Consider the following 25,196-nt stretch of genomic DNA (forward strand, 5'->3'; position numbering starts at 1 on the left):
AAATCAAAAAAAATCAAAGACGTACATACATTATATCGGAATAACCACAGGGGAAAGGAGGAGAATATTCAATTTGAGGGGGTGAGGGGGAGAGTGGAAAAACTTTGCAGAGCGTCAGGGCGGGAAGTAAAATATACTGCACAATCAAGTATAAACGTAAATGACAAAGTCAAGCGGTTGAACATCCAAAAGTATGCAAAATTAATGAGTGCACGAGTCGATGATCCGATGGGGCTTTCTAGATCGCAAATGTACACCGAGGCCAGCGCAATGGTTGGGAGAGCAGGCAGAAATAGTGGACATTGATGGATTTGGGTGGTATATATTAAAGACGGATGACGAAGTTGATCTGGATGCGTGTGCTTTGTTGCCCTGGCACATTCAATCGCCGTAGACAAACGGGGACGTGGCGATCGATCGATCGAGAAACTAGGGTGGAAATGGAAGGATTCAAGAGCAGAGCAGTTGGTTATCTCGAGTTCAGCACATTTACTTCCCATATGCACAGTTAATCTCCTTATGAAAATGGGAGGCGATCTTCCTTCGCTGGAGTTTCTGCGCAGCAGTGATGTAGCCCTAGATACGAATAAAAGGCTCAAGTAAGCAATGATAATTCTGTGAAAAAAATGGAGGAAACCAAATGTAAAACGAAAAATAAAATAAAATAAAATAAAATAAAAACTCACATTTTGCGGCGTCCACTCCTCATCAGAGAGCACAACCCCCTCAATAATCTCAAACGGCTTCAACCCACCAGCACGACCGGCATTCTGCAGCTCCTTCAGGACAATAGCGTTCAATTTCTGATCGTGGACAAGAGCCTCCAAGCTACCCCCATGAATCCCGTTTGCCTTCGCTAGCGCAACTAGAGCAGGTTCTGCAGGTATAATAACCGCAATCGGCTTAGTCTGATCCTCTGCAGCATGCACCATGATATTGGCGACAACAGCAGCAGAGCGATAAATCGACTCCAACTTCTCAAGAGCAATATATTCGCCATTGAGTGTCTTGACCAGATTCTTCTTCCGGTCGATGATCTTCAGATGGCCGTACTTATCAAACTCGCCAATGTCACCAGTCATAAACCAGCCATCCTCCGTTATGGCAGACTTGGTTTCTGCTTCGTTGTCATAGTATCCCTCCATGACACTGGCGCCGCGAATCCACACCTCACCTTGCGGCGGATTATTGTGCGAGAAGTAGCCAGCTTCGGGGAAATCAACAAGTTTGGCCTCAATGGATGCGGGGAGATCGCCAATTGCATTTGGGTTCCATGCCATTGGATCGTTAAGGGCGCCCATGGCAGAAGTTTCGGTCAAACCGTACCCGTTAATCATCGGACAGAGCGTCATGGAAAGGAATCGTTGGGTATCCTTGGAAATCGGCCCTCCGCCAGTCAACATGATTCTCAAACGACCTCCAGTTGCTTCCTTGACTTTCTTGAAAACCACAGCATCCAGAATACCGGACCCTGGGAGGCCAGCGGACATTAGGAAGTTCTTGGCGGCAAGCCCTCCCCAGAAGATTCCCTTGATGAGTGCACTACCCTTGTTTACATTGCCAATAATTCCCTTCTTGACGGTTTCCCACACAGCTGGTACACCAACAAGGACGGTTGGTTTGAGTTCTCGGATGTCACCCTTGCAGTTCCGCACGGATGTGTCAGAAAGAGTTTTGGGGCTACCGTAACCCATGGTTCCACCCCAATAAAGACAAAGATTCTCGAACATAAATTCGAGTATATGTGCTTGGGGAAGGTAGGTCAGAAGAACGTCTGACGGGCCCAGGTAAGGTCCCACAATGACATCAACGCCGGCCACTATAAACTGGGGTTAGCTTGGCAAGCCTGGAGATAAAAGGTGACAGGAAAATAGGAAAAGCGTGGTTGACATACTAGCAGCAACAATCGTGCTATGCTTCAAGGCGACACCTTTCGGGGGCCCTGTGGATCCGGAGGTATACATTACAGTGCCTGGAAAGTTACACATTCAAATTAGCGGGTGAATAAGCCATACCATATGGTATTTTGTCACTTACACAGGTCATCTGGTGTTGGTGGTACGGCGTTCACGGGATTTTCTTCGCCAAGTTTCCGAAGATCTTCGAAGCTGATGACGTTGAGGTCGGGGAAGCTAGCCTTAAGGCTGTCCAGATCTGCTTGTTTGACTTCGGTTGCTGTGTCTACGATAACATGTTTAATGTCCTTTGCATCCTTCAAGACATGCTCAAGCGTGGGTAGGAGAACAGGGTCGAGGAAAATTGCGGTGCTGTGTGTCTGCACAAGGGAATGCTTCAAGCCGTCCTCTCCCAATGAATCATAGGCAGTAACGATAGTCATCGATTGCGATGTAGCGCCTAAGGAAATGTTAGAAAACGAGAGAGTTGCCAAAAAAACACAGAAGCTGTGATGGTGCTTCGGGAGTAAAATTACCATGTGCAGTCGCCAACCAATGCACACTACGTAAACAAAGTTAGCACGAATGATAATCTGATTATCAAGGTAACAAGAGAGTCTAATAAATACTAAACTACACTCACCTTGTAGCAGCAAACAGGTGGATCATGCTATTCTTCTCCAACCCAAGCTTCCTGAAACCCGCACCCAGCTCCAAAACAAGTTTCTCATACTCGATAAAGCTTAGATATGTGTATCCGCTTAGCTCAAAATACGTCCAAGCCTTGTCGACCTCTTGCTCGACGCCATCCACCATCTTCTTAACCTTCTTGTTCTCGACATGCGTATTGACTATCCGGCGCGATCCAACAGCTTTAGCGTTTCCGTACTGCTTCACGCTCCATTGCAGGTTCTCGTAGAGTGTGGAGATTTCTGGGTGGGGTTGGGTCAGAAGGCCATCCTTTGCGGCAGGGTGACGACGAGGGATGCTCTCCCCTTCAACCTTTTCGGCGCCGGGAACCTCGACGCTGAAGGGAGGCTTCTTGGAGATACGGGGCAGGAGGGGGAGGCCATCCTTTTTCGTCATGGTGAAGTGAATAGAGATGTGAACGGTTGTGAGCTGGTCAGAGATAACGACAGGGAGTTATGATGCGAGAGTAATGTAACGGGTATCGTGAGTGAGAGGAAGGTTGCTGACAGGCGGCAAGGACAGCTATATAGCCAGGGACACGTCGTCGGAGCTCTCTGATTGGATTACCACGCCTGAAAATGTTCTGTCCTGGGGCTGAGAGGTACAGTGTAGAATGAGGGCGTTGACGGACGTTGTCGGACGTTGTTGAATGAAGATAGAGAACAAGAGGCTGAAGTGAGTGACACAGAGCAGAGAAAGCGACGGAAAAGGAGAGGGAGGAAGGAACGAAGCAGGAGTGGTGAGAAGCAAAGCCAAGGTCTTGTTGAAGCCCCGAGTCCTCTCGTATAAACCGCAAGCACCTTCAACCCGATCCTTGAAGTTAAACGCCTCCACAGGCCCTGGGTACCGGAAGACTTGACTAGTTAGTCAGTTAGCAAATAGATATCAGCTTATATAATCACATTCCTAGTTAAGTTAACTATAGTTAAACTAGCTAGTTTCTTTCAATTTATTTTTATGTTTTATATCACTTACTATCTTAAATTATTATTATAATTTATTTTTAATTATAAGTTAAATAAGAAAAAAACTCATTTTAAAATTTATTTATATAAAAAATTAAAATTAAAATTAATTTATTAATTTATTAAATATATATATATATATATTATTATTTTAAAAAAATTTCTATTAATAAAAAATAAAATAATAATAAATATTTCTAAAAAATATCAAAGTTTTTATTATTATTTTTATACATTTTTAAGTATTTATATTTAACAATAATAAATATAATATTTATTATAAATTAAAAATAAGATAACTATTATACTTTAACTTTAAATAATTATAATATAACTTTTTTTATATTATTTTAATTATTTTAATTTTTTTTTTTTTTGGCAATTGATAATTTAGTAATATTATTAAACTAACTAGTTAACTAGGTTAACTAGTTATATTATTAAAAGCTAGTGACAAGTTGATAATTAGTTACATACTTTAAATAAAGTCATTATTAAGCTCAATTTAGTCTTCTTGTAATACGACCACTTGACAAAGGGGTGGCTCGATTTACCAGTCAAGCCAGTATCCCTGTGACTTAAGTCTGAAACCACGTATTGAAAAATCTTGGTACCTTTCTGCCGCCGCCAAAAGGTACGTAGTCCCGTGATCCGCACTCGCACAGCTGGTGAGCATATATATATAGACCGATGAGACAGCAAATCTTGATCACTTTGTCTATCTATATCGCGCTACCTTGGCTACACCAGGTAATTTAGAACAAGTCTTTTGCTTGCGTTTTCTTTTTTCTCGAGGTCGTCGCAGGCAGACTGTGAGTGACCGACAGGTATCGGCTTACGAGGAAGATCACTTGGCCGCACAAAAATGCATTTGATGGATAAATAAATATCCAGATTAGCTTTCCCACCTTCGCCGTTTCCAAGGATCCTAAATAATTGGCCAGACAAGGCCAGCTGTCAGCTGCCCTCCTTGTGTGCGCGGATATTCTAATCTTTTTTTTTTTTTTTAGGTTCTTTTCTCGGCTGCAACTTTCTGACAAGGAGTGAAACTGCCTAGGCACACCAAGAGAACGACGGAATCATATGAGAGTTTGACAAAAATGGGCAGAGGCGATTTAAAGTAACTACAGTGAGCCCAAGCGCCAAGCGGAAGTGAGATTCACAGTCAAAGGGGTCCATGGCTCCATAAGCATCATCATCGACAGGTTAGTTCTAAGCTGAATAAAGTGCATATCTTGGAACTTGGAAATGGAGAGAGTGAAGGAGTAAAGAGAGGGGGGTCTGACGTGGACTCTGTTAATGGCCCCAAAGCATTATTATTGCCCTCGTAATACTCCGCATAGAAGTCAACGAACCAGCCGTGAAAATTGCTTGGCTCCGAGCGAGCCCCTCAGAGCTGAGAGGGGGAGAGAGGTTTTTTGACGGTTAGATCCTGACCTATTTCTACTTTTATTCCTTTTAGTCTTGCTGTCCTTTTTGTTTGACCAGGAGGAGACTCTGATTCCAGACCATGTGAGCTGTTCTGTGGCTTGGGAGACCTACATAGTCGGGCCTCTTTTCCATTGCAAAGGCAACAAATGGCAACAAAACCAAGACCCTCTGGCAGCCACATATTGGCTGGGCAAAGGGGGAAACCCCTTCAGATAAGACTGAAAACCAACCACCAACCTACTCTGTTGATGAATTGAGGAAGTGATCGCAGATAGGGGGAATTTCCAAGATGTCGTCTTTTTGAAAAAAAAAAAAAAAAAAAAAAAAAGGGAACCCTTAACACCCCTACCTCATCCTGGTTGCGGAAGCCATTCTCTTGGCGCCCTGTATTTTGTGCCAGCGCGAGAAAGTTCCATATTCCATACAGCAGGACTGGTTACAAAGGTGATGGGAAAGAAGTTTGGTACACTCACAGGATACACGGGTACGTACACAGCCACGACCTCAGGTAACTAGTGCCATCGAATGCCTGGATGAAACGAGTGACAGTCAGGGGAAAGGGAAGGGTTCCTTGCATAGACTCGTTTTCCAGAAGATTGAATAAAAGACTTTTCTACACCGTACTTTTTTCTTTTTTCTTTTTCCTCTTTTTTTCAGCGGAGCAAAGTCTCACGTTTTAGAAAGGAGGCAAAACAAAGTATCTCCCATTATTCTGGTAGGTAATAACTAGATGTTTTGCAGCCACTTTACGCGTAATTTGACCAATCCTCCCCTCCCCAAGAAGACCCGAGTACGTTCACCAGTTCTAATTGGGAGGACGGGGAGGTTTGTTTGTGCTGTTTGCATTTCCCAACAATATCGGGCTTTTGGAAGCGTGTTTTTTTTACGGCGGAATACGCAATAGCGTGGTCTTTAATTACAACTACATCTGAGGATGAGTAATCAAGCTTATATTCGAAGTCAGCACATGAAGGGAAATAGGGGTTCGCCTGTATCCGGCATCTATCCGCAAAGACTGGTGTTTATTTGTTTGTTTTTCCATTTGATTTCATATACGTCTTTGACATTGACACATAACTGCTGTCTCGTTGGACTGCATTTTCTTGTGTAGCGGATATCGACCAGTGTGTCTGGATATCAGCCCCCCCCCACCCCCCCCCACAGGTCAAAAGAACAAGTGGGTATGTCACTACATCCCTGCATCCCTAGGGGTGTATGGAGACTTCGAGTTTTATGGCACCTTGGATTTCATTTTCAGGAGAGAATAGTGCTCTTCAATTATCCCGTTATTCGTTTTACATGTACTCTCGTGAGTTTGCCAGGTGTCTCGTGATTTCTAGCCACGCATCAAACTATTGAAGATTTCTAAAACATTGTACTGAGATCAGCTCAGTACGTTTGTGTCTTCATTATATATTATCTCTTTCATGAATTTGGTGTCTAAACATAAGCGAACCATCTCAAAAAGTATCGAGGAAAAAAGAGCCATGCTAATTTTCTCGCTCTAGATGCAAAACACTGAATACATGAAAATGGCTGTCGAGTTAATATTAAAGTGACCTTTGGTGCTATATAGGCTTTTAAATGTCAATTGATCTGATCAACCAATCATGCATTTCCATGAGTTTTTGCATGTGATTGGGCCTGAAGTCGAAGACGCTGAAGAAGGTAAGGAACTTGGACGTCCCTTGAAGAAATAAAAGGGGAGAAATGTTTGATGTAGGCGGCACACACGCATTTGATATAGGGCATAGAGTCAATATCTGAACTCAAAAGAAGATCTATCCTCTACCCCTTATTAATTGGGAAAATATAGAGGCCTTCTCCCTATTCTGTCAGCAACTGCCCTCGCATACCCTTGGCTTTGTCGATTCACGCACAAGCACACTCGATCTCACGATCCACGGACGGGATTTTGTAATACGCCAGTCACCAACTATTCTCTCTTCAACCCGCTCAGGCGGTACTACGGGAGCAGGTACGTTTTTTTTGTCACGTTCGAATTTGACAGCTTTGCTTTAGATACCTTAGTCTCAAAGCTGGTGAAGAAAAGAAAAAAGAGGAGAGGGGAAAGATACACTTCCCAACCCAACGATGAAAAACCCCTTTTCTGACCGCCCTCTAGTCGTGTGGAAAATAACCCCCTTAATCGCAAAATGGCTCTCCTCTAAACAAAACATCTTCTGGACATCCTCAGTCCTAAACCCGGATTCGACTATCGTAGAGCTCGGCTGCGGAATATCAGGCCTAATAGCCATGACCTTGGCTCCATCCGTCAGCCATTACATCGTTACTGACCAAGAATACGTACACAGGTTACTAAAGGAAAACCTCGAAAGCAATGCCATAGCCACAGATAAAGGTGCAGGAAAAACTAGCTCAACTACATCACGCCACCGTAATCACCGCAATGGACGCCGCCCTCGCAAACAAACCCATTTTTCTTCTGGATGCCATCCAGACAATCCGATGGCGAATATCATATTTACCACGCTGGACTGGGAGCTCGACTCCCCTTCCACGCTGAAACGGGTTCTTGACATCCATGTGCAAGGGGCAGAATCCCATCCTTCCTCAGGTAGACAACATAACGCTACCTCTGGCAAAAAGGGAGAAGAGCCAAGGGAATTGGAAGGAGAAGCGAAGGGAGATCCTGGCTTCGACCTCCTTCTCGCCTGCGACTGTATATATAATGACGCCCTGATCGAGCCATTCGTGCAGACGTGCGCGGATATCTGTCGTTTGCGACCTGGGTTCATACCTCCCTGTTCCCCGTCCCCAGAAGGGAGGGGGGAGGTGATGGGTACATGTGTTCAGGAATCATCGTCCTTCGCTGCAGACAGGAGGAATCCTACGGTATGTGTTATTGCGCAGCAGCTGCGGGCGCCGGATGTGTTTGAGTCGTGGCTGCAGGCAGCCCTGGAGGAGTTTTGGGTGTGGAGGGTTTGTGATGAGGTTGCGGGGAAGGAGTTGGAGGGGGGGTCTGGGTATGTGGTTCATCTGCTTGTGTTGAGGGGGTAGACTGAGTTAGATGGAGGGGTGTGTGGAGTGGGACGAAAGGGATGTTGATATGATCCAGAATGTGCTTGTGCTTGGGACTGGGTGGAAAGTTCTTGTTGGCTTATCATGAGCTGGTCTCTGATCTCTTACTCTAATGTGGAAATCGGTTTTGAGACATGATATAAACCATCGAGCAATCGAGCACACATCTCAAAAGTCCCACAATTTTTGAGGTTGATCGTTACATGCAATCGAGATGACATTGTGCTCGGAAGACGAATTATCACACCGAAACACTGCAAAAAATCTTTGTGTTCGCCATCGACATCAACCCTGATCCTCAACCCGACTATTCAGAATTATCTGCAGCCGGCATCTAATTCTCGACCACTCCTACCACAAGACTAAAGAGAGGAAGGAAAGCAAATTTATCCCTCTACGCTATTTTTTTCATACCAAGCGAGGACAACACAACTCACTAAACAAAATACCCAAACTAAATCAATCTACCAATCACCCCACGCCTTCTGCTTCTCACGCCACGTCTTCTTAACCTCAAAACTCTCTCGACCCAGCATACTCCACTCCAATCTCCTCCACCTCTCAGTCCTCTCCAATGCATCCACAAAATGCTTCAGAGCCAACACAATCTGGCCCGACCACTTCTCCTTACTAACATTCCCCACCCCAACCACCAATGGCGGCATCAAAACTCTATCAATCCTCTTCCTCTCCCCACCATCCCCTTCCCGATCTCCTTCTCCTTGCACCCTGCCCCCTCTCTCCACCCCCTCCCTAACGTCTTAATTCCACTTCTCTACCTCACACAGCAAACTCCACATGCATTTGTAAACCACCTCGCGATCCCAATTTACACACTCCGGCATCCGCATAGTCGGACACAATGGACCCATGGCGCTGTCCACGCAATCTCCGCTGGAAAGGGGACAAGCGTACAGGAACCGGGCGGCGCATAGCCGCGCCAGCGTTCATATAGCACGTCCTGTGCTGCATGTGTGAAGGAATTATAGTTGTGGTGTGGTAGGCAGAAGGCGCGCGAGATGGCGCCGTTGAAGGCACTATCTAAGCGGCCGAAGGAGTTTGCCGGGGAGACGATCAGGTCAAAGGTTTCTGTTAATAGGTTTGAATCTAGTCGTTCGTGTAAGGGGGTTTATTTTATTTTGTGTGGGGAGTTGGCAGGGGAGACGGAGAGAGAGGGCCAGTATGTATTTAGAGCGTTTTTGACAGCTGTTATATTTTCTTCCTCCATGCAAAGGAGGAGGAATTCTGGCACGGATGGATTTTGCAGATATTTCAGATTAATTTATTAGTAATGAATTGAAGGGTTGGGCACATACCGACTACATTGGAATTCCGAAGAATTTGGTTTGGTTGTCCCTTGTCAAGATGATGAATATAATAAGTTATAGTGACAATGGTTTTTTGAGTTAAAGTGAGATCTGTGTGTAGTGGAGAAGTGGAGTGGAAAAGGGGTGTTCCCAAGAGTGAGGGAAAAGAAAGATGTACTGTACTTAATACAACTTCAGAGTTTAAAGATGCAGGTGTCTCCGGAGAATGGTGGGTTTACTATACACATCCATACTTCATTTACTCGCTCGAATACGCTTGCAGGCGTCGAATAAAGTCACAACAAAACCATCTATGGAGTCTACAAAATACACGGTACATACGAGCAGGTTCATGCTCCTTGACGACATTTACTGATAGATATACTCCATGTTTCTCAATGTTGAGAGAGAGGTGAAAGGGGATGGATGATGTCTGGAAAAGACACTCTACCCAGGGGCGTTAGGGCGAGGGTAAGGGGAGGGAAGGGTTAAAACTTGATAAAGCAGAGAAAACAGAAGCGAAAGTTAAGACTTAAAACTAATGTATAACTTCAAGAGAGGAGAATTGCTATTCTATGATTAACGAAAAGAGAAATAAATAGAGGGAGAAAAGACGGTGTAAAACCGGCAGCTATGCCACCCCATCAGTCGGGCTACCTTGTCAAACCACCGATTGCGCCCATCTTCTCCAACCCAAGACCGCTTTTGTCACCCCGATCCACGACCATTTTTTTAATTGACAAAAAATTCATATATTTGTTTTGGACCGCCGTTCCCAATGCTTATCCCTCAACGCACCGGTTGAAAAAGATTTCTCCCCCATCTCATATCGTTCCCAAGTCCGTGGTGACCTTGAAAGACAAAATGGCACACGTAAAACATTGCTATGAAAGAGTATAAGAACGACGATAAAAAAAAGAAGAAAAAAGGAAAATTAAACTCCAACACCGGTTATGGGAGAGATGAAGAAACACATAAAAAGGCTGGTATACAGGGAAATAAAAAAAAAGTTTTGATGGAAATGACGACAATCGAACATGAAACATGAATACACAAAGGGAAAAGAAAAGGTTGAAACCTCAGTCAGATAAAAGGGGGAAGAGATGGATTTATGGAAAAGAGCAGGCAAGGAGCAAAAGGAATCCCAGGAGTCTATAACTACTTTTTGTATTAATTAGAATAGGCTTTTTTAAGGATTCAAATTTGTGTTTCTCATGGCTTCTTCTCTCCCTCACCACCCTGCTGGCCCTCATTTGATTGCTGGGATTGCTGCTGCTGTCCTTCCTCAGAACGGGCCTTGTGCATCTTGTCGAACAGGGTAAGACTGGCATTCTGGAGCTCATCAACCTTAGCCTTCAACTCGTCAGCGGTAATGGAGCCCTCGCCAGACTGACTTTTGGCGACGACTTCACGGAGAGAGGCAATCTTCTCCTTGATCTGGTCAGCCTCTGTCTTGTCGAGTTTGTCCTCGAATTCCTTGAGGGCCTTCTCAGTGTCGTTCAGGACGCTGTCGGCGCGGTTAGCGGCTTCGATAGCGGCTTTTCGTTCCTTATCCTGGGCACCGAACTTCTCGGCATCGTCGACCATGTTCTGGATCTCGGTGTCAGAGAGACCGGAGCCGGAGGCGATGGTGATGGACTGGTCCTTGCCAGTGGACTTGTCCTTAGCGTGGACATGGACGATGGAATCAGCATCAATGTCGAAGGTGACCTCGATCTGAGGGACACCACGGTGGGCGGGTGGGATTCCGACAAGTTGGAAGTTTCCAAGGAGTTTGTTGTCACGGACGAGCTCACGCTCACCCTGGTAAACCTTGATCTCGACGGCAGTCTGGAAATCAGCGGCAGTGGAGAAGGTCTGGGACTTCTTGGTAGGGATAGTGGTGTTGCGGTTGATCAGACGAGTGAACACACCACCAAGTGTTTCAATACCGAGGGACAGAGGAGTAACGTCAAGGAGAAGAACGTCGGTGACCTCACCAGCGAGGACAGCTCCTTGAATGGCAGCACCAATGGCAACAGCCTCATCTGGGTTGACGGATTTGGCGGGATCGCGGCCGAAGATGCTCTTGACGGACTCTCCAACCTTGGGCATACGGGTCATACCACCAACAAGGATGACCTCCTGGATGTCCTTAGCCTGGAGATTGGCATCCTTCAAAGCCTTGCGCACGGGCTCGATAGTGCGGGAAATCAGAGGGTCAACGAGAGCCTCGAGCTGAGAACGAGTCATCTTGGAGTTGATATGCTTAGCACCGGAGGAATCAGCGGTGATGAAGGGAAGGTTAATTTCAGTTTGGAGAGCGGAGGAAAGTTCGATCTTAGCCTTCTCACAGGCCTCACGAATACGCTGGATAGCCATGCGATCGTTTGAGAGATCGATACCGGACTCTTTCTTGAATTGTTGCACAACGTTGCGGACAAGGGTGATATCGAAGTCCTCACCACCAAGATGAGTGTCACCATTGGTGGACTTGACTTCGAACACACCCTTCTGGATTTCAAGAATGGAGATGTCGAAAGTACCACCACCAAGATCGTAGACGGCAACGACGCGATCCTGCTCACGCTCGAGACCGTAGGCAAGAGCAGCAGCGGTAGGCTCATTGACAACACGGAGAACGTTGAGACCGGCGATTTGACCGGCATCTTTGGTAGCTTGACGTTGAGAATCATTGAAGTAGGCGGGAACTGTGACGACACCGTTCTTGACGGGTTTGCCAAGATAGGCTTCAGCAGTCTCCTTCATCTTCTGGAGGACAAAGCCTCCAATCTGGGATGGAGAATATTTTTGGCCCTGAGCCTCAACCCATGCGTCGCCGTTAGCGTGTTGAACGATCTTGTAAGGAACTTCCTTCAAGTCACGCTGGCACTCGGGATCGGTGAATTTGCGTCCGATCAAACGCTTAGTTGCAAAGAGGGTATTCTCAGGGTTAACAACAGCCTGTCGTTTAGCGGCAATACCGACAAGCCGCTCACCATCTTTGGTGAAAGCAACCACTGAGGGAGTTGTTCGTGCACCTGGAACAGCAAGTTAGTTTTGAAGTTCTTTGAAGTTCTCAACCTTAAGTTTCGTAGCCATGGAATCAACCGGGGATACGGAAGGGGGGGGGGGGGGGAAATAAAATCTGACCTTCGGCGTTTTCAATGATTCTTGGGGTCTTGCCCTCCATCACAGCAACAGCGGAGTTGGTGGTACCTGGTCAATCGTCTCAGTTAGCTCTAGAATATCAAATGACCAGCATTTACTGATAGAAATTATCTGAAGCTTTTAACGAGTTTGTACGTACCCAAATCGATACCGATAACTTGGCCCTTCACCTTCTCCTCTCCGCCTTCTGTTGAGTTCCATCTTCGGAATGGTGTAGCAGGGAGTTTGTAAGCGGAGGAACGAGAGGAAGAACGAGCAAAAGACGGAACCGCACGAGGAAGCTAACCGAATGGATTTCCAAGTCAATCTAACAATGGTCTTTCTGTGGAGCTTTAGGGGTAGAATTAGATGGTTATACACATACCGCACGGGAGAACCGGGAAGCAAGCATTATGAGATAGTCAAAGAATATATATATTAAAATACAGTGGGACAAGATAGACGGATCCTAGTAATACAGATGCAAGGAAGGGGAAGAGAAATCAGAAGAGCGGATATGAGGAGCAGATGCGGAAATCGACATACGGGGATGGAATAGGGATAGTATAGGGAGAGAAGATGTTCAAGAGGTTGGACGTCGAATGCGAAGAAAAAAATATTAAAATCGAGTGACGCTTTTCCTATTTGGGCGATTCGTCGAAAGCAGTGGAAGACGGAAGTCTCACGTGATCAATACAGAGTCAGGAATTATGTCAGCAGGGAAGAGATACAACTCTGTGATTGGCTGGAGGGGAAGTGATGGGGAATGTTGTGTTTGAGGATGCAGCATACAGGCGTAGGGGGACAGCGGAGGGGGACAGTGTACGGAGAAGGATCAAAAGATGAGATGCGGTGTTAGAAGAAGACACGGGCATTTGATTGTTATAAGTATGCAAAAATATTGCTAGTTCATAGAGGTACGTGTAACTTAGTAAGTCAATAGAGAGCGGAGACTCCGTAACTACAGCTATGGAGCTTATGGGCATGCGGTAACTACGATGGAGGTACCTTCCCCATGCTATTTGTGTGCGGCGGTACCTGGTCCCCACCACAGCCCCCATTCCCTTAACAACCCACTCACTGCTTTGGTTGAGTCTGCCGTCATCGACGAGCAGTTAAATTTGCCCTCCACCAAAACCCGTTTATACCCATCACCACCTCGAATGCCGCTGCAGCAAAAAACAACTCACACTGCTTCTTTTCTTGCTTCTGATCTCTGCCTTCTTTTAGTCAGATTACTTCTTACTCCACCATCTTCTGACCTCCTCTTAATACAATGCCCGGAGCGGCCTTGCTCACCTGGCCAGCATGACGCTCGACTCCGCATTGCTGTGAGTGCCGCTATCTACGCCCTCACTCTCCTCTCCCATCAACCCCCCGCCTCAATATGTAAATATGGCCTTTTACTGACTTCAGTAATGTTCACATAAATAAGTTGTCGACCTACTGATTGTCTTGTCCTCGCAAACAATCGAAAATTCTTCCCTATCAGGATCCCCAATACGTCAGTAGCAGCTTGCTTGGCCCCTGGCTAGCTATATGGATTGCGGGAAAGCTCCATCATCACTAACAGGCGCAACACAGCCACCATCAGCTCCGTCACTACATCAGCACTGCTGACCCAGATCGGATCTATCTCGCTGTCGAAAGGCAAATATATGTCATATACACCTCGTCTAGAAAACGTGAGAAAATTGCTGTCGTGCCCTTCGAGCCAAAGTGCTTGACGGCTGGTCTAGGATGGATTGGAATTGGAGGCTCAGAACATGGGGATTGCGCCTTCATCAGGATCGGGGACCCGTCCTCATCGACCCCGCATGCTATGCTTCCTCCTCGTGTGGGCGTAGATAGCCCTTTGCCAGTCGACCTAGATCCTGTGCGCCCGCGATTCCCACCATCAAGTTCTAGTGAGGCCCTGTCCTTTCCCTTCTCTTATGACATACTCTCCGCTGACGACCTTATTTTAAGATATAAAAATACATGAATTCGGTGGTAGTATAGTCAATTCGGTAACGCTTCATCGTCTGCCAGGCGAAGCTCCCATCTATGCGCATGAAGATGTTGCAGTTCTCAGGTACGCGGTTTTCCGTGCTTTCCCAGATGTCTTTTGACACCTTATTTTCCCAGCGTGGTTAACATGTGATGGATCCTCCAGTAATAATGACACAACCGTGAGCATTTATTCTCTCACTCGTTCGGAAATGATTCAAAGTATCCGTCATCCAATATGCATGAACTATGCCATTATCTCGCCAGACTCGAAACTTCTTGCTGCCGTTGGCGACGCCAATCGTATTTATTTCTATCGCGTTGAACCATCTCCGGAAAATAGAATCGCAGTTCGAAACAGCGAGAAAATGCTGATTGGATGGAACTGGCCGTTGATCCGCTCCGTCGAACTAGACTCAGATCCCCAGTACGATGACTGTTGTTGTTTTACCATCGCGTTTTCCCCTTCCAGCCATCTTTGCGCGGTTGGTTCGCAAGCAGGAATTATCACAGTCTTCGATGTAAAAAGCATTCTAAATACTGATCCGGAAGATGATAGTGGACGAGAAGATATTGTTTGTGTGTTTCAGTCGTCCCGGTCTTACTTTGAAGGAGGTGCGGTTCGTTCCATGTCATTCTCCCCAAGACCTTGGGATCTTCTCGTCTGGGTTGAAGATTATGGGCGAGCGGGAGTGGCAGATGTCCGCCAGGCATTTTCCCGCCGTCAGATTCTTTCTCTTGACTTGGATCAACCGGGATTGCAAATGGTGCCAACCCGAATAGGCAGAGATGAGCCTGAAGGAGGATCAGATTCAGATGATCCACATCGATATCTTGACCCGGAAGCTCCCAACCATCTCGTAAATATTATTGAAGACTCATCGTCATCTCAAAGGGATCAGCCAAGTGGGGATTTAGAACATGAGACACTGCGTGAAGATCTGCTACGGGATTTAGGTTATAGAGAGAGGCATATTGTCGAGTCAATGAATACATCTGAATGGGACGAGGGGTCAACGTCTCGGATTTCACGGCGTCTGAGCCCTGAGCTGCTTATAGAAACCCGCATGGGTAATCGCTCTCCTCGCGGGGGCTCTCCGGGTTTAGATGACGCCGTTTTTCGCTCTGATTACGCTGCAGAACGCCAACTGGAGAGACTGCGAGCGGCAACTCAACAGCCACCACGTCGTGTCACAGGTGCGCAATCTCAAGGTGACCGATTGACACCTACTTTACTCGCAGCCCACGGAATCAACGCCCCATCCGTAACATTAAGATGGACCCAGTCACCATCCCAAATACAGATATCAGACAACCCTTCTGATGCCGATGGATCGAACACAACAGGTCGTAACGGCACAGCCCAATCCACGGACAGCGACCAGCCAAACGGAAGCGGCCTTGCAAGCAGCAGCCGCCAAACCCTGCGTGCCCGTGTCCTGTTCGACCACTCCCCGCAAACTCCACCTCTAGCCATCCAGACCCAACAGATTCGTCTGCACCGCACAAGATCCATCCCCAGAAGAGCGGACCCGCCCGATGCATCCGCTGCAGAACAGCAAGAGTCGCAAACGGGAATAAGCCACGAGGAGCGCAGCCGGTTACGGCGGCAGGCGGCTATTGAGGAGAGTCGGAGGACCGGGACGACTTTTGGCCAGTATCGACGGCGCATGGAGCTTGACCAGCTTCGCGCACCGCGCTGGATTCGCACGACTATGGGTGATGATGTGACCTTTGCGTCGACTAGTCGCGAGCGGGAACGTGGGGTTGGGACTGCTGGGATTGGATGGGGAGAGGACGGGCGGATGTTGTAAGTTATATACTCAACCGTGATGTTTCATTGCGCCATGTCCTTTACAATTGTATCGTCGGATTTGATTACGCGAAACTAACAAAAATATTTACAATTTCTATAGGTATATCGGAACCGTACAAGGTATTTTCCAATTCGAACTCAACGTCCAAGATCGCAAGACGTTCCCTGGGTTTTCGTGTAGGTAATTTGCACGAAGTAATTGATGGATTCAAAGGTCCAAACAAGAGCATAACATGCATTCTTCGAGCAACACTTCATTTCATTTATGCTGCCATCCTCGGATACCCCTCTTTCTGCTTCTACGTTCCTTTTCCTCCCCATCCTCGCTAGGCACTATCGCCATCCCCAAGACGCAAATCCGAAATATAAGTGCAGATGTAGACACGAACGCATACGAAAATGGTGACCACGCGAGTTCACCGACCAACTAACCGCCAACCAACAAGCCCTTCTCTCATGTTTCCTACGAATGCGAACCACGATATATGTCCATGCCCAGTCGAAACTGGCATCATGCATGCATGCTTGCATATTTTCCTCCTTTACTGTAGTTTGGTCTTTTGTTATCCCTTTGGGGTGGGCGACTAGGCCGCGGCATAGGATGTATAATCGGATTGGCCGATGGCACTTGGTTGTCATTGTCATTGTCATTATGGTTATCCTTCATTTCTTTCCTTTCTGTGAATTGGTCATTTTACCTCCTACAGCGGTAGGTGGGCAGGCGTGGATGTGGGAAGCGACTTGATTTTACTGTTTGCTGACTGTTGTGACTCATATGCGATTTCGGCTTTTGGTTGTGGTCTCTTTCCCTTTTCCTTTCCCTCTTTCTTACCTTTCCTTTGTGTTCTTATTATTGTCTATTGGGTTGAGTCAGGTATTTTGCTGCTGCTAAGGTTCTTTAGAGTGTTTACGGCAGCTTCACAGAAAAATGCCAAAAAAGAAGAACGAAGAGCAACGTTTTTAATATTTCTTATGTCCGTATATTTTTCTTTCCGTGTTAGGGCTTTCCCGCAAAATCCTCTTCCTGAGAAAATATTTGCGTTTATCCGCCAGTATGAAGTTAAGAGTATTCCATCTACCCCTGCTCTTCTTGTCCAAAAGGAGTTCGTTTTGTTGCGCCTGACAGTTATCTTCGGACTTCTCGATATAAAAATAGCCAAAAAGGGGGTGAGTTAAGCGTGCTGTTGAAGTTTGCTGACACCCGATGCAGAAGCGGGTAGTGGATGATCAATTCAGAATGACTTGTCCAATTAAACATTGCATTGTATATTCAAACCAACGATACCAGGTAACCATCACGATTACTTTTAGCCACGTAAATCTGTACAGTGCATCAACTCACAAAAACAAATATCCACCCTGTTATTACAAGTGTATCAATTCAATTTCAATTACAATGCAAACTCAAGTAGTGTGTAAAATAAGTAATTGTGCTTGTGTCATAAAAACACATTCACAAACTAAACCGAAACCTTGGATCATCATCGCCCATATTTTCTAACTCCTCCGATCCAAGTCTTGCATCTCTTTCCCCCCTCTCTCTAATCCGATTCTCCCTAACTAACCCCAGCGCAAATACCGTACTCATGATCCCACAGAAGATCACCATAGACAACGCAACACCATAGCCTACAAAATACCTCGGGGCCTGCTTGCGCACAAACACATTACTCGCAATGATACCACCAAGATTCCCAAAGCCAACTTGGATAGCCAGACCAACAGCACGCTTGTAATGCCCACCCAGGTTATTTACCAGCCACACAATCGTCACTGGCTGCACGATATAGCAACCCGTCGTGACGAAGAAAACGGCCATGTAACGGACACCAAGTGGCAAGCCACCCTTCAAGGGGCCCTGGCATATCAGGATGATGTAGCCGATGCTCGCGAACATGACGCCAAACATGATGAAGCCGTACCGGTACCTGAGGCGGTCGGTGAAATACGAGACAATCACGGTGGTGGCAGCGGAGGTGGCCCAGACCGGGATGCTCTGTATCTGACTTTGCAGGCCGCTGTAACCGAGAGAGTTGACTATAGACGGGATGAAGAGCGCAGTTGCATAGCCCGACACGGTGATTCCAACGTATATCAAGCTCGCGACCAGGGTCTTCCAATCAGTCAGGATCCGCTTCCAGGCCGTGGAATCCAGTCGATCCATTCTTGCGAAGCCGCCCACGTCTTCCGAGTGGCGTTTGTGAAGGAGTGCTTTCTCCTCCTCTGTGAGGAATATGGCTTTATCGGGCCAGTCGGTTAAGAACAATTTGGCGGGGACGGCGAGAATAACGGATATGAGACCCTCGATTATGAATATCCACCGCCAGCCTGAGTAGCCACCCCGACCTTGCATGTGGTTCAGAGAGTAGGCAAGAAGGCCACCAAAGGCACCCGCCACCAACCCGGCAACCCAGAATATGGAAAAACGCTTTTGGAACTCGTGGCGTTTGTAGAACATGGCCATGAGATAGGCGCAGCCAGGGACGTAGCCGGCTTCAAAGACACCAATGAAGAATCGACAAGCGATCAAACCCGCGTCGTTCTTGACGAAGCCTTGACACATAGCCGCGATGCCTGAATATGAAGAGGTACAAATTTAGCGTTTTCACTGAAAACCTGGGGTAACTAATTATTATCCTCTGGTTCTAGAAACGTAGTTCCACGTACCCCAAAAGAATGTAAGCAGACTGATCCATGTCGAAGGAGCGAAATTTTTCAAGACAATGTTACTTGGAATATCTAAAATAATGTAAGGGACAAAGAAGATCTGCAGAGCAATGTTGAAATCATTGCCCTTGAGCTTCAGTTCCTCTACGATCCCGAGGACTGCCACATTCCCTAAATTGATCCTGTCAAGAAACCCGAAGAGGAATATGACCCATAGCGGGAGCAGAAGATGGATGTCAATTTTTCGTAACAGTCTACTCTCTTTCTTCGGATCAATGGCCTCATTGTCAGAGATCTCTGCCGCTTGGTTTTGCACTCGAGAACCTTCGCCAGGGGATTTTTCGGCTGGAAATGAGTCTGAGATCATTACTGGCTCCAAAACCAAAAATGCGGGAGATATGTAGAAAGAATGGAGATTACCCCTTTCCCATGGGTACCTAAGTAGGAACAGGAGTTTGAATGGGTTTTGTTGTTTTTGACGGAACAAAAGAATGTTTGAAACTATCTCAACTATGAAATCTAGAAGAATCTCGACAATATAGCCAGGGAAGAGAAAGACGGACAGAATAAAAATAAAAATAAAAAATAAGGATAGCAATGGTCAGAAGAGAAACCGCGTTAAGAATACCAGCTGAAACTTTCTACACAGCAGCGTTCCTCCTGGAGACCTGTGCCCGATACCATAGGTGTCCCCGGGAACCTCAAGGGTATCTGTATATGAGTGAGCAGCACTGTATGCATTCTCCAATTAAGGTGGGGGGGCGTCTTGCATCTAGAACATGGCATTGACGTTTCCAAGCAGCTTATCAACACAAAAAAGGCTCTCATATCCGTTGTTGAAACGGAAAGTACTCCGACACAGAGAGTGCTGGTAGAACGTTCTTAGTAGTTACCAGGTGGCTCGACGAACGGCGTCGGTATACCATAATCTTGAGACGGAGCGCGCTAAAATCAAGGACGGGAATGCCCACGAAACTTCCCCGGACACCCATCACCAACCCATGCTTAATCCTTATGGTACCTGTTTGGACTAACTAGTTATCCTTTGCTCGTCAGGCCTTGGGATGCCGGAACCTCGGGGGGGCAGAGATGAGATACATGGGCGTGTTTCTATGGATTGAATGAGGTTTTTCGCCAAGAGCGGCGGCAACTAGAATCTCTCTTCGCATTCGCATTGCGCTGCAACTTTGTTAGGAAGAAGAGTTAGGGTAAACGAGACGGACTCGATGGCAGAGCTGAGATCTCTCATATCAAGATCCAAATGAAGTCAAAGTCTACCTATTTGGGAATAGTTCGACTGATGGATATTTTGAAGTTTAGAGTGGAATCACGTGGAATGCTTTAACTAGCTAAGTTAACTGCCAATTTGCCAGAGTACGGCGTTAGATCTCTTCTGGGACTAAGGGAGGGAAATATCATCCATGATCAAATCTTTTATTAAATACAAGGAATTAGATCTATCTCTAGACGCAGTTGATACTATCATTCTTCTCTGTTCTGGCATTGCAACCATACGATCACAAAAACTTATTCAGCAAAACTTAGTTCTGCGGTGTGTTTTTGCAGGGAGGAAGCGCAAATGTAACATGACCATGGTCTCCCTGTACCGCTGCCCGGTCGGACGTGCATGATCGGCACGTAGGAAAGCATGTCTTCCTCAAGGTTGGTTACAAGGATCGCTAGCCGCTCCCGCCTGCCTGTGCTGTTTAAGACGAAGTTCAACAACTTTCCGGGCCAATATCTTCTGTCAGAGTTAACGGGACCAAACTGCACTCATCTCCTCAAGTTTGGCCGTTGCATATGCCATCGTTATTATTCCATCTATGACTTTAAATCATGCATTCCCTCCTAGTGTACGGAGTGCAAGCCACAACGGAGCAATCCCGTATCTTGAGTTTTCGAAATTTGGCTATGGTTGCTTACAACTTGTTCTGTATTGATCAGTCTTAGAAATGAAATATCCATGGACGAATTCCAAGGTTTCGTTCCCTTGTTAATACCCTATGATTAAATCTTGGAAGGGGACTGCACAATGCTATCGGCGTATCCGAAATGTCTTATATTTGCAGAAGCCTTCATCTTCTATTCACCACATTCAGCTTCTTCTTGTGGAAGTTCGGCGTACCCTTCTCCCATCTTGGCAATTGTCACCCCGCTATTTGCCGTAGCCAGATTCTCTGGACGTTTCATGACCGCCCGGTAGCCGCACCACCTCACGTGATGTACGCGTCTATCAGTTAGCTGGCCAGTCCTCCCACCTATGGAAGACCAACCATCCCACAGTTTGTGCTTTACCGGTCATGTGGGATCAGATGACTGGGTCATTTTGGCCGCCCTCGAACGTCTTCGAGATGGTATAGATACTTGCGGAGGTGGTTTTTATTCAAATGCTGATTGGCAGTTGATTCCCTCACCCTTGGTACTTTTCTGCTCACTGTCTTGAGTAGTCTGTGGTTTGGCGTTTGGAAAGCATACCGACGAAGTTCCACCGGCCGTGATGTTGAAGATTCTGAAAATGAGAGGAAATGCAAAAGATTTCTTTCGTCAATTTCTTTTTGGTAGTGCAAAGTATCCCATTACCAGGGTGATGCCTTAGATTTATTTTATTGCTCAGATCTTATATGAGATCATCATCAGCCTCATAAAAATCAGCATCCTTCTCCTCTACCGGAAGATATTTATCCGGCGGATGGTTTTTGATTTCATGTTGGGTCTTAATCGGATTTGCCATTGCGGCGTTCATGGCTAGATCTGTTGTCACGAGCATCTTCCAGTGCGCTCCTGTCGAATTTGCTTTCAAGAAGAAACGCTCGGGAGGTGGGCCCTGTATCAACTTATGGCATTCTGGTACTCAAATGCGGCTTTCAACATCCTGACGGATCTTATCCCCCATCGCTCTACCTGTCCATGTCCCGGTCCTCCGTTATTACCACGCTTGATATTGCAACTTCGTACCGTGATACTCCTTGGAACAGCATAGGTTTCTTCCACGTGGACGGTGATGGAATATAACTGGCCATTATGTGCGCGTGCCTACCAACTCTAGCTCGACCTATTGCCTTTGTTTTTCCAACAGTTCTTGGTAAGCTTCACATCGGCGATTTTGGGAATCGTGCAAGTAAAAGCGGAGCTAGAAAGACTGCCACCCGATCAGCAAATACAGCAGTGGTTATATCAACTAACTGGAGCAAGATTGGAGATCTAAGCTCGCGCTCAATGGAATGGCAAAGTTTCGGATAACCCCAATGGGAGTCAAGAGGGCATCGTACAGACCACTTGAGTTTTCTCCGCCGAATACACAAGGAGAAGCAAGGCCAAAAACCGACCGACTGATCGAGCTTTTGAGCTGGGCTGTCTCAACGCATCAACTCAATAGGGGCGTGGGAGCAAGGTGAGCATTTGAGGAGGAGGAACGAGCTACCCGCACGCTCGCTGGGACCTTCCCCTAACAAAACCGGATCACTTCTGGTTTACAAATGAATGGAAAAAAAGAAACTTCGACCTGAATCTGACCCACATTGCCCTCATTACCGAATTTTGTACAGGTGCTTACCCAAATGGAAAAGAGAGAAGAAAATGCTTTAATTACTCACTTCCTGTGTTACACTTTTTGCCGCGCTTCCTCAACGTCTGTCTGTAGTCTATACTTCCAGCCTCCACTGCTGAACCCGATTCTGTTCTGCGTGTTTATGAACCCCGGGTCACCTGTCACTATTCATATCTTCCTCCATTCCTGACGGGGTTGGCTGCCGCTCGCTTCCCACATGTACATGATTTGAACGATGTCCCAACCCCTTGCCCAAGATGCAGATCCAAACAGAAACCCCCGTGGTGAGCAGCCTCGTGCTTCAAAGAAGAAGCAGAAGCGGGCGGTACTCTCAATGCCGTCCATTAATATCTCCATGGGCAACTTTACATTGACGCTCAGAAAAATCAACCTGTCCCGAATTTTCTCGATATTCTCTGGGAATAAGAGGAGTGGCGGTGACGGTGACGGTGGTGGTGGTGATAGTGATGGCGATGACGATCCACAGGAACTGACTTTCAAGGAAGGCTTCAGGCTCTACAAATCTGAGTACCATGATATATGGGCAGGCATATTGGTTAGCTCATCGCATATTCCTTCTCTTCCTATTTCTCTTTCCGTTCTGTAAGTCAATGCTAACTTCGAAACTCCTTTTTTTTTTTTTTTTTTTTTTTTTTTTTTTTTTTGGCTTAGTTTCTACTCACTTTTTTCGGGTTTATTTCTCTATCGTCTACGGTAATCGACAGATTCGAGAAGGGCATGGACTTCAAGGGTCACACAATCAACGATCCTGCAAATTCCATTGCGCTGGATATGAATACCTTCATACTTTTCTCGGTTATCTTATCCACTGCCTTTTCAGCTTCAATGGCATACTATCAAATTTTCTTATTTTTCACTAATCAGTTGGTTTGGTTCACCGGAATATTTAATGTCGGTTTTGGTTTGGGCATTGGAGCTGTCTACATGTATAGGAGGCAATGGGGCAGCGGGATTACCCATGTATCTTTTGGCGGACTTGCTCTTGTTTACTTCGTGAGCTGGATACCGCGGTTCCCTTTCACCACACTCTTGCTCCGAACAGCAGCCACGGTGACGAGGCGCCATATCGCGGTCCATCTAGTAAGCTTTATCGGAGGAATCCTCGCTACCTCCTTTGCTGCATGGCTTTTTGTGACGCTCGTTGCGGTCTACATTGCCTTCCAACCCAACGAAATGAGATCAAACCTTCTATGTAGGGACCAAGAATGCAAAGCTGTGATTACCATAGCTCTTACGTCGTTTATCACGTTTGCATCCTATTGGATCACTGAGTGGATGAAGAACACTATGCATACCGCTGTTGCCGGAGTGTACGGGTCTTGGTATTTCTACGGGGGCAATTCTAATCCAATGCCGAGGGCACCATTGAGAGGCGCTCTAGGACGAGCATTGACTCGCTCCTTTGGAAGCATCTGCCTCGGAAGCCTGTTCGTAGCGCCGGTTGATATGTTGCGCCAGGCGTGCACCATCATCCCCAGACAGGAAGAGACTGTCGATCAAAATACCATTGAGGAGGTTGCGAACCGCGTTTTGGGGGTAGCCATGAAATTTCTTGGCCGAACAACCCAAAGTTTTAACCGATATGCGTTTTCCCATGTGGCACTTTACGGGAAACCATACTCACCGGCTGCCAAATTTACATGGCAAATGATGGAACATCGCGGAATCGATGCCCTCGTTAACGATAGTGTTGTTGGAGCTACTATCAGTATGGGTTCTCTGTTTGTTGGTTACCTGTGCGCCTTTCTTGCGTACATTGAATTGGGCTACACTGTGCCAGATTTCAACAGGGGAGAGAAGTTCACGTCTGCTGTCATGGCATATGCGTTCCTCTCTGGGTTTCAGATCTGCAAAATTTATATGGCGCCAGTAACCAGTGGGGTGGATACAACGTTTATGGCAATTGGGTTGGATCCAGAGATTTTAGTCACGCAGCATCCGGATCTATGGGAATCCCTGGTGGCTGTTTATCCCAGGGTGCAGGAGTCTATTCATGCTTAGCTTCCGTGCTTTGCCTTGGTTTTTGCTAAAGCGCAGGCCCGCAAGTGACGCTGGGTGTTTGAGACTTTGGTTTGGATCGCAGAATTGTCTCGGGGAAGTAGGAGTATTCCTTCGTTTTTTCATATCATTATCAAGGTTCATTCGATTCCCTGTCAGTCAATTTGTAACTCTCTCTCTCTCTCTCTAAACAAGGGATGTAGATACTGACCCTTTGGAGAATATGAAATGATTGACTCTTAATGGGCTTCTTTATGCCACAAAAAGTGATGGATTTTGTTTTTGAGGGAGTGGTATGCTAGTTCAATCCGTATAAGTTGTGTGAGGAGAATGGACTCAGCGTAGTATGTTGAAATTGGTTTTTCGATTGAACTCACCCCCAATATCTACATTTCCAGCAACTCTTTTGAAAATGACGTCGCTTGCCTGTATTATTTTCCCATCTTGACACATGGTACATAAATTTAGCCCCTATTCAAAACCATGCGGGGCTGTTTGTGGCGCCCTATGCAAGTGGTAACGCGCGTCTAAAATAAGGTTTTGACAGCACCGCTTAGTCATTCCCAGAGCACCAAATCACCTAATGGTGCCACTTCACAATATAAGGGAAAAGGGTTTGCAACAAAAATTGTAAGCAATGAAGATGAATAGTCATTCCTCATAGTTTACTAACGTTGCTGGCGTCTGCTGATGCAAAGA

General features: G+C 46.4%; 9 protein-coding genes across 9 annotated transcripts; 4 read left to right on the forward strand and 5 right to left on the reverse strand.

Moving 5' to 3' along the window:
- Positions 1–489: 489 nt before the first annotated feature.
- PAAG_01336 (long-chain-fatty-acid-CoA ligase) lies at positions 490–2,981 on the reverse strand (the record flags this gene model as incomplete). Its single annotated transcript, XM_015844317.1, has 6 exons — positions 490–576; positions 687–1,819; positions 1,895–1,972; positions 2,038–2,355; positions 2,432–2,457; positions 2,539–2,981. The coding sequence occupies 6 exons, from the start codon at positions 2,979–2,981 to the stop codon at positions 490–492; spliced, it is 2,085 nt and encodes a 694-aa protein (XP_015701225.1).
- Positions 2,982–6,591: 3,610 nt separating this feature from the next.
- PAAG_01337 (hypothetical protein) lies at positions 6,592–8,002 on the forward strand (the record flags this gene model as incomplete). The annotated part of the gene is made up of 3 exons (XM_002796283.1): positions 6,592–6,649; positions 6,798–6,959; positions 7,107–8,002. The coding sequence occupies 3 exons, from the start codon at positions 6,592–6,594 to the stop codon at positions 8,000–8,002; spliced, it is 1,116 nt and encodes a 371-aa protein (XP_002796329.1).
- A 485-nt stretch (positions 8,003–8,487) lies between these two features.
- Positions 8,488–12,871, reverse strand: PAAG_11262 (hsp7-like protein; the record flags this gene model as incomplete). Its single annotated transcript, XM_015846939.1, has 6 exons — positions 8,488–8,776; positions 8,857–9,130; positions 10,566–12,350; positions 12,463–12,528; positions 12,620–12,761; positions 12,845–12,871. 6 exons carry the CDS (start codon positions 12,869–12,871, stop codon positions 8,488–8,490), a joined length of 2,583 nt encoding a protein of 860 aa, XP_015703361.1.
- An 896-nt stretch (positions 12,872–13,767) lies between these two features.
- PAAG_01340 (hypothetical protein) lies at positions 13,768–16,695 on the forward strand (the record flags this gene model as incomplete). The annotated part of the gene is made up of 7 exons (XM_015844318.1): positions 13,768–13,790; positions 13,952–13,963; positions 14,044–14,366; positions 14,428–14,533; positions 14,615–16,258; positions 16,365–16,441; positions 16,595–16,695. 7 exons carry the CDS (start codon positions 13,768–13,770, stop codon positions 16,693–16,695), a joined length of 2,286 nt encoding a protein of 761 aa, XP_015701226.1.
- Positions 16,696–17,717: 1,022 nt separating this feature from the next.
- PAAG_01341 (hypothetical protein) lies at positions 17,718–19,298 on the reverse strand (the record flags this gene model as incomplete). Its single annotated transcript, XM_002796287.1, has 2 exons — positions 17,718–18,838; positions 18,932–19,298. The coding sequence occupies 2 exons, from the start codon at positions 19,296–19,298 to the stop codon at positions 17,718–17,720; spliced, it is 1,488 nt and encodes a 495-aa protein (XP_002796333.1).
- A 1,160-nt stretch (positions 19,299–20,458) lies between these two features.
- PAAG_01342 (hypothetical protein) lies at positions 20,459–21,121 on the reverse strand (the record flags this gene model as incomplete). The annotated part of the gene is made up of 2 exons (XM_015844319.1): positions 20,459–20,628; positions 21,022–21,121. The coding sequence occupies 2 exons, from the start codon at positions 21,119–21,121 to the stop codon at positions 20,459–20,461; spliced, it is 270 nt and encodes an 89-aa protein (XP_015701227.1).
- Positions 21,122–21,191: 70 nt separating this feature from the next.
- PAAG_11263 (hypothetical protein) lies at positions 21,192–21,527 on the forward strand (the record flags this gene model as incomplete). Its single annotated transcript, XM_015846940.1, has 2 exons — positions 21,192–21,285; positions 21,379–21,527. The coding sequence occupies 2 exons, from the start codon at positions 21,192–21,194 to the stop codon at positions 21,525–21,527; spliced, it is 243 nt and encodes an 80-aa protein (XP_015703362.1).
- A 21-nt stretch (positions 21,528–21,548) lies between these two features.
- PAAG_11264 (hypothetical protein) lies at positions 21,549–21,951 on the reverse strand (the record flags this gene model as incomplete). Its single annotated transcript, XM_015846941.1, has 2 exons — positions 21,549–21,755; positions 21,862–21,951. 2 exons carry the CDS (start codon positions 21,949–21,951, stop codon positions 21,549–21,551), a joined length of 297 nt encoding a protein of 98 aa, XP_015703363.1.
- Positions 21,952–22,713: 762 nt separating this feature from the next.
- On the forward strand, positions 22,714–24,500 carry PAAG_01343 (hypothetical protein; the record flags this gene model as incomplete). Its single annotated transcript, XM_015844320.1, has 2 exons — positions 22,714–23,034; positions 23,151–24,500. 2 exons carry the CDS (start codon positions 22,714–22,716, stop codon positions 24,498–24,500), a joined length of 1,671 nt encoding a protein of 556 aa, XP_015701228.1.
- Positions 24,501–25,196: the final 696 nt, after the last annotated feature.

This window comes from Paracoccidioides lutzii (genome assembly GCF_000150705.2).
Source record: "Paracoccidioides lutzii Pb01 unplaced genomic scaffold supercont2.3, whole genome shotgun sequence".
Lineage (NCBI taxonomy): Eukaryota > Fungi > Ascomycota > Eurotiomycetes > Onygenales > Ajellomycetaceae > Paracoccidioides > Paracoccidioides lutzii.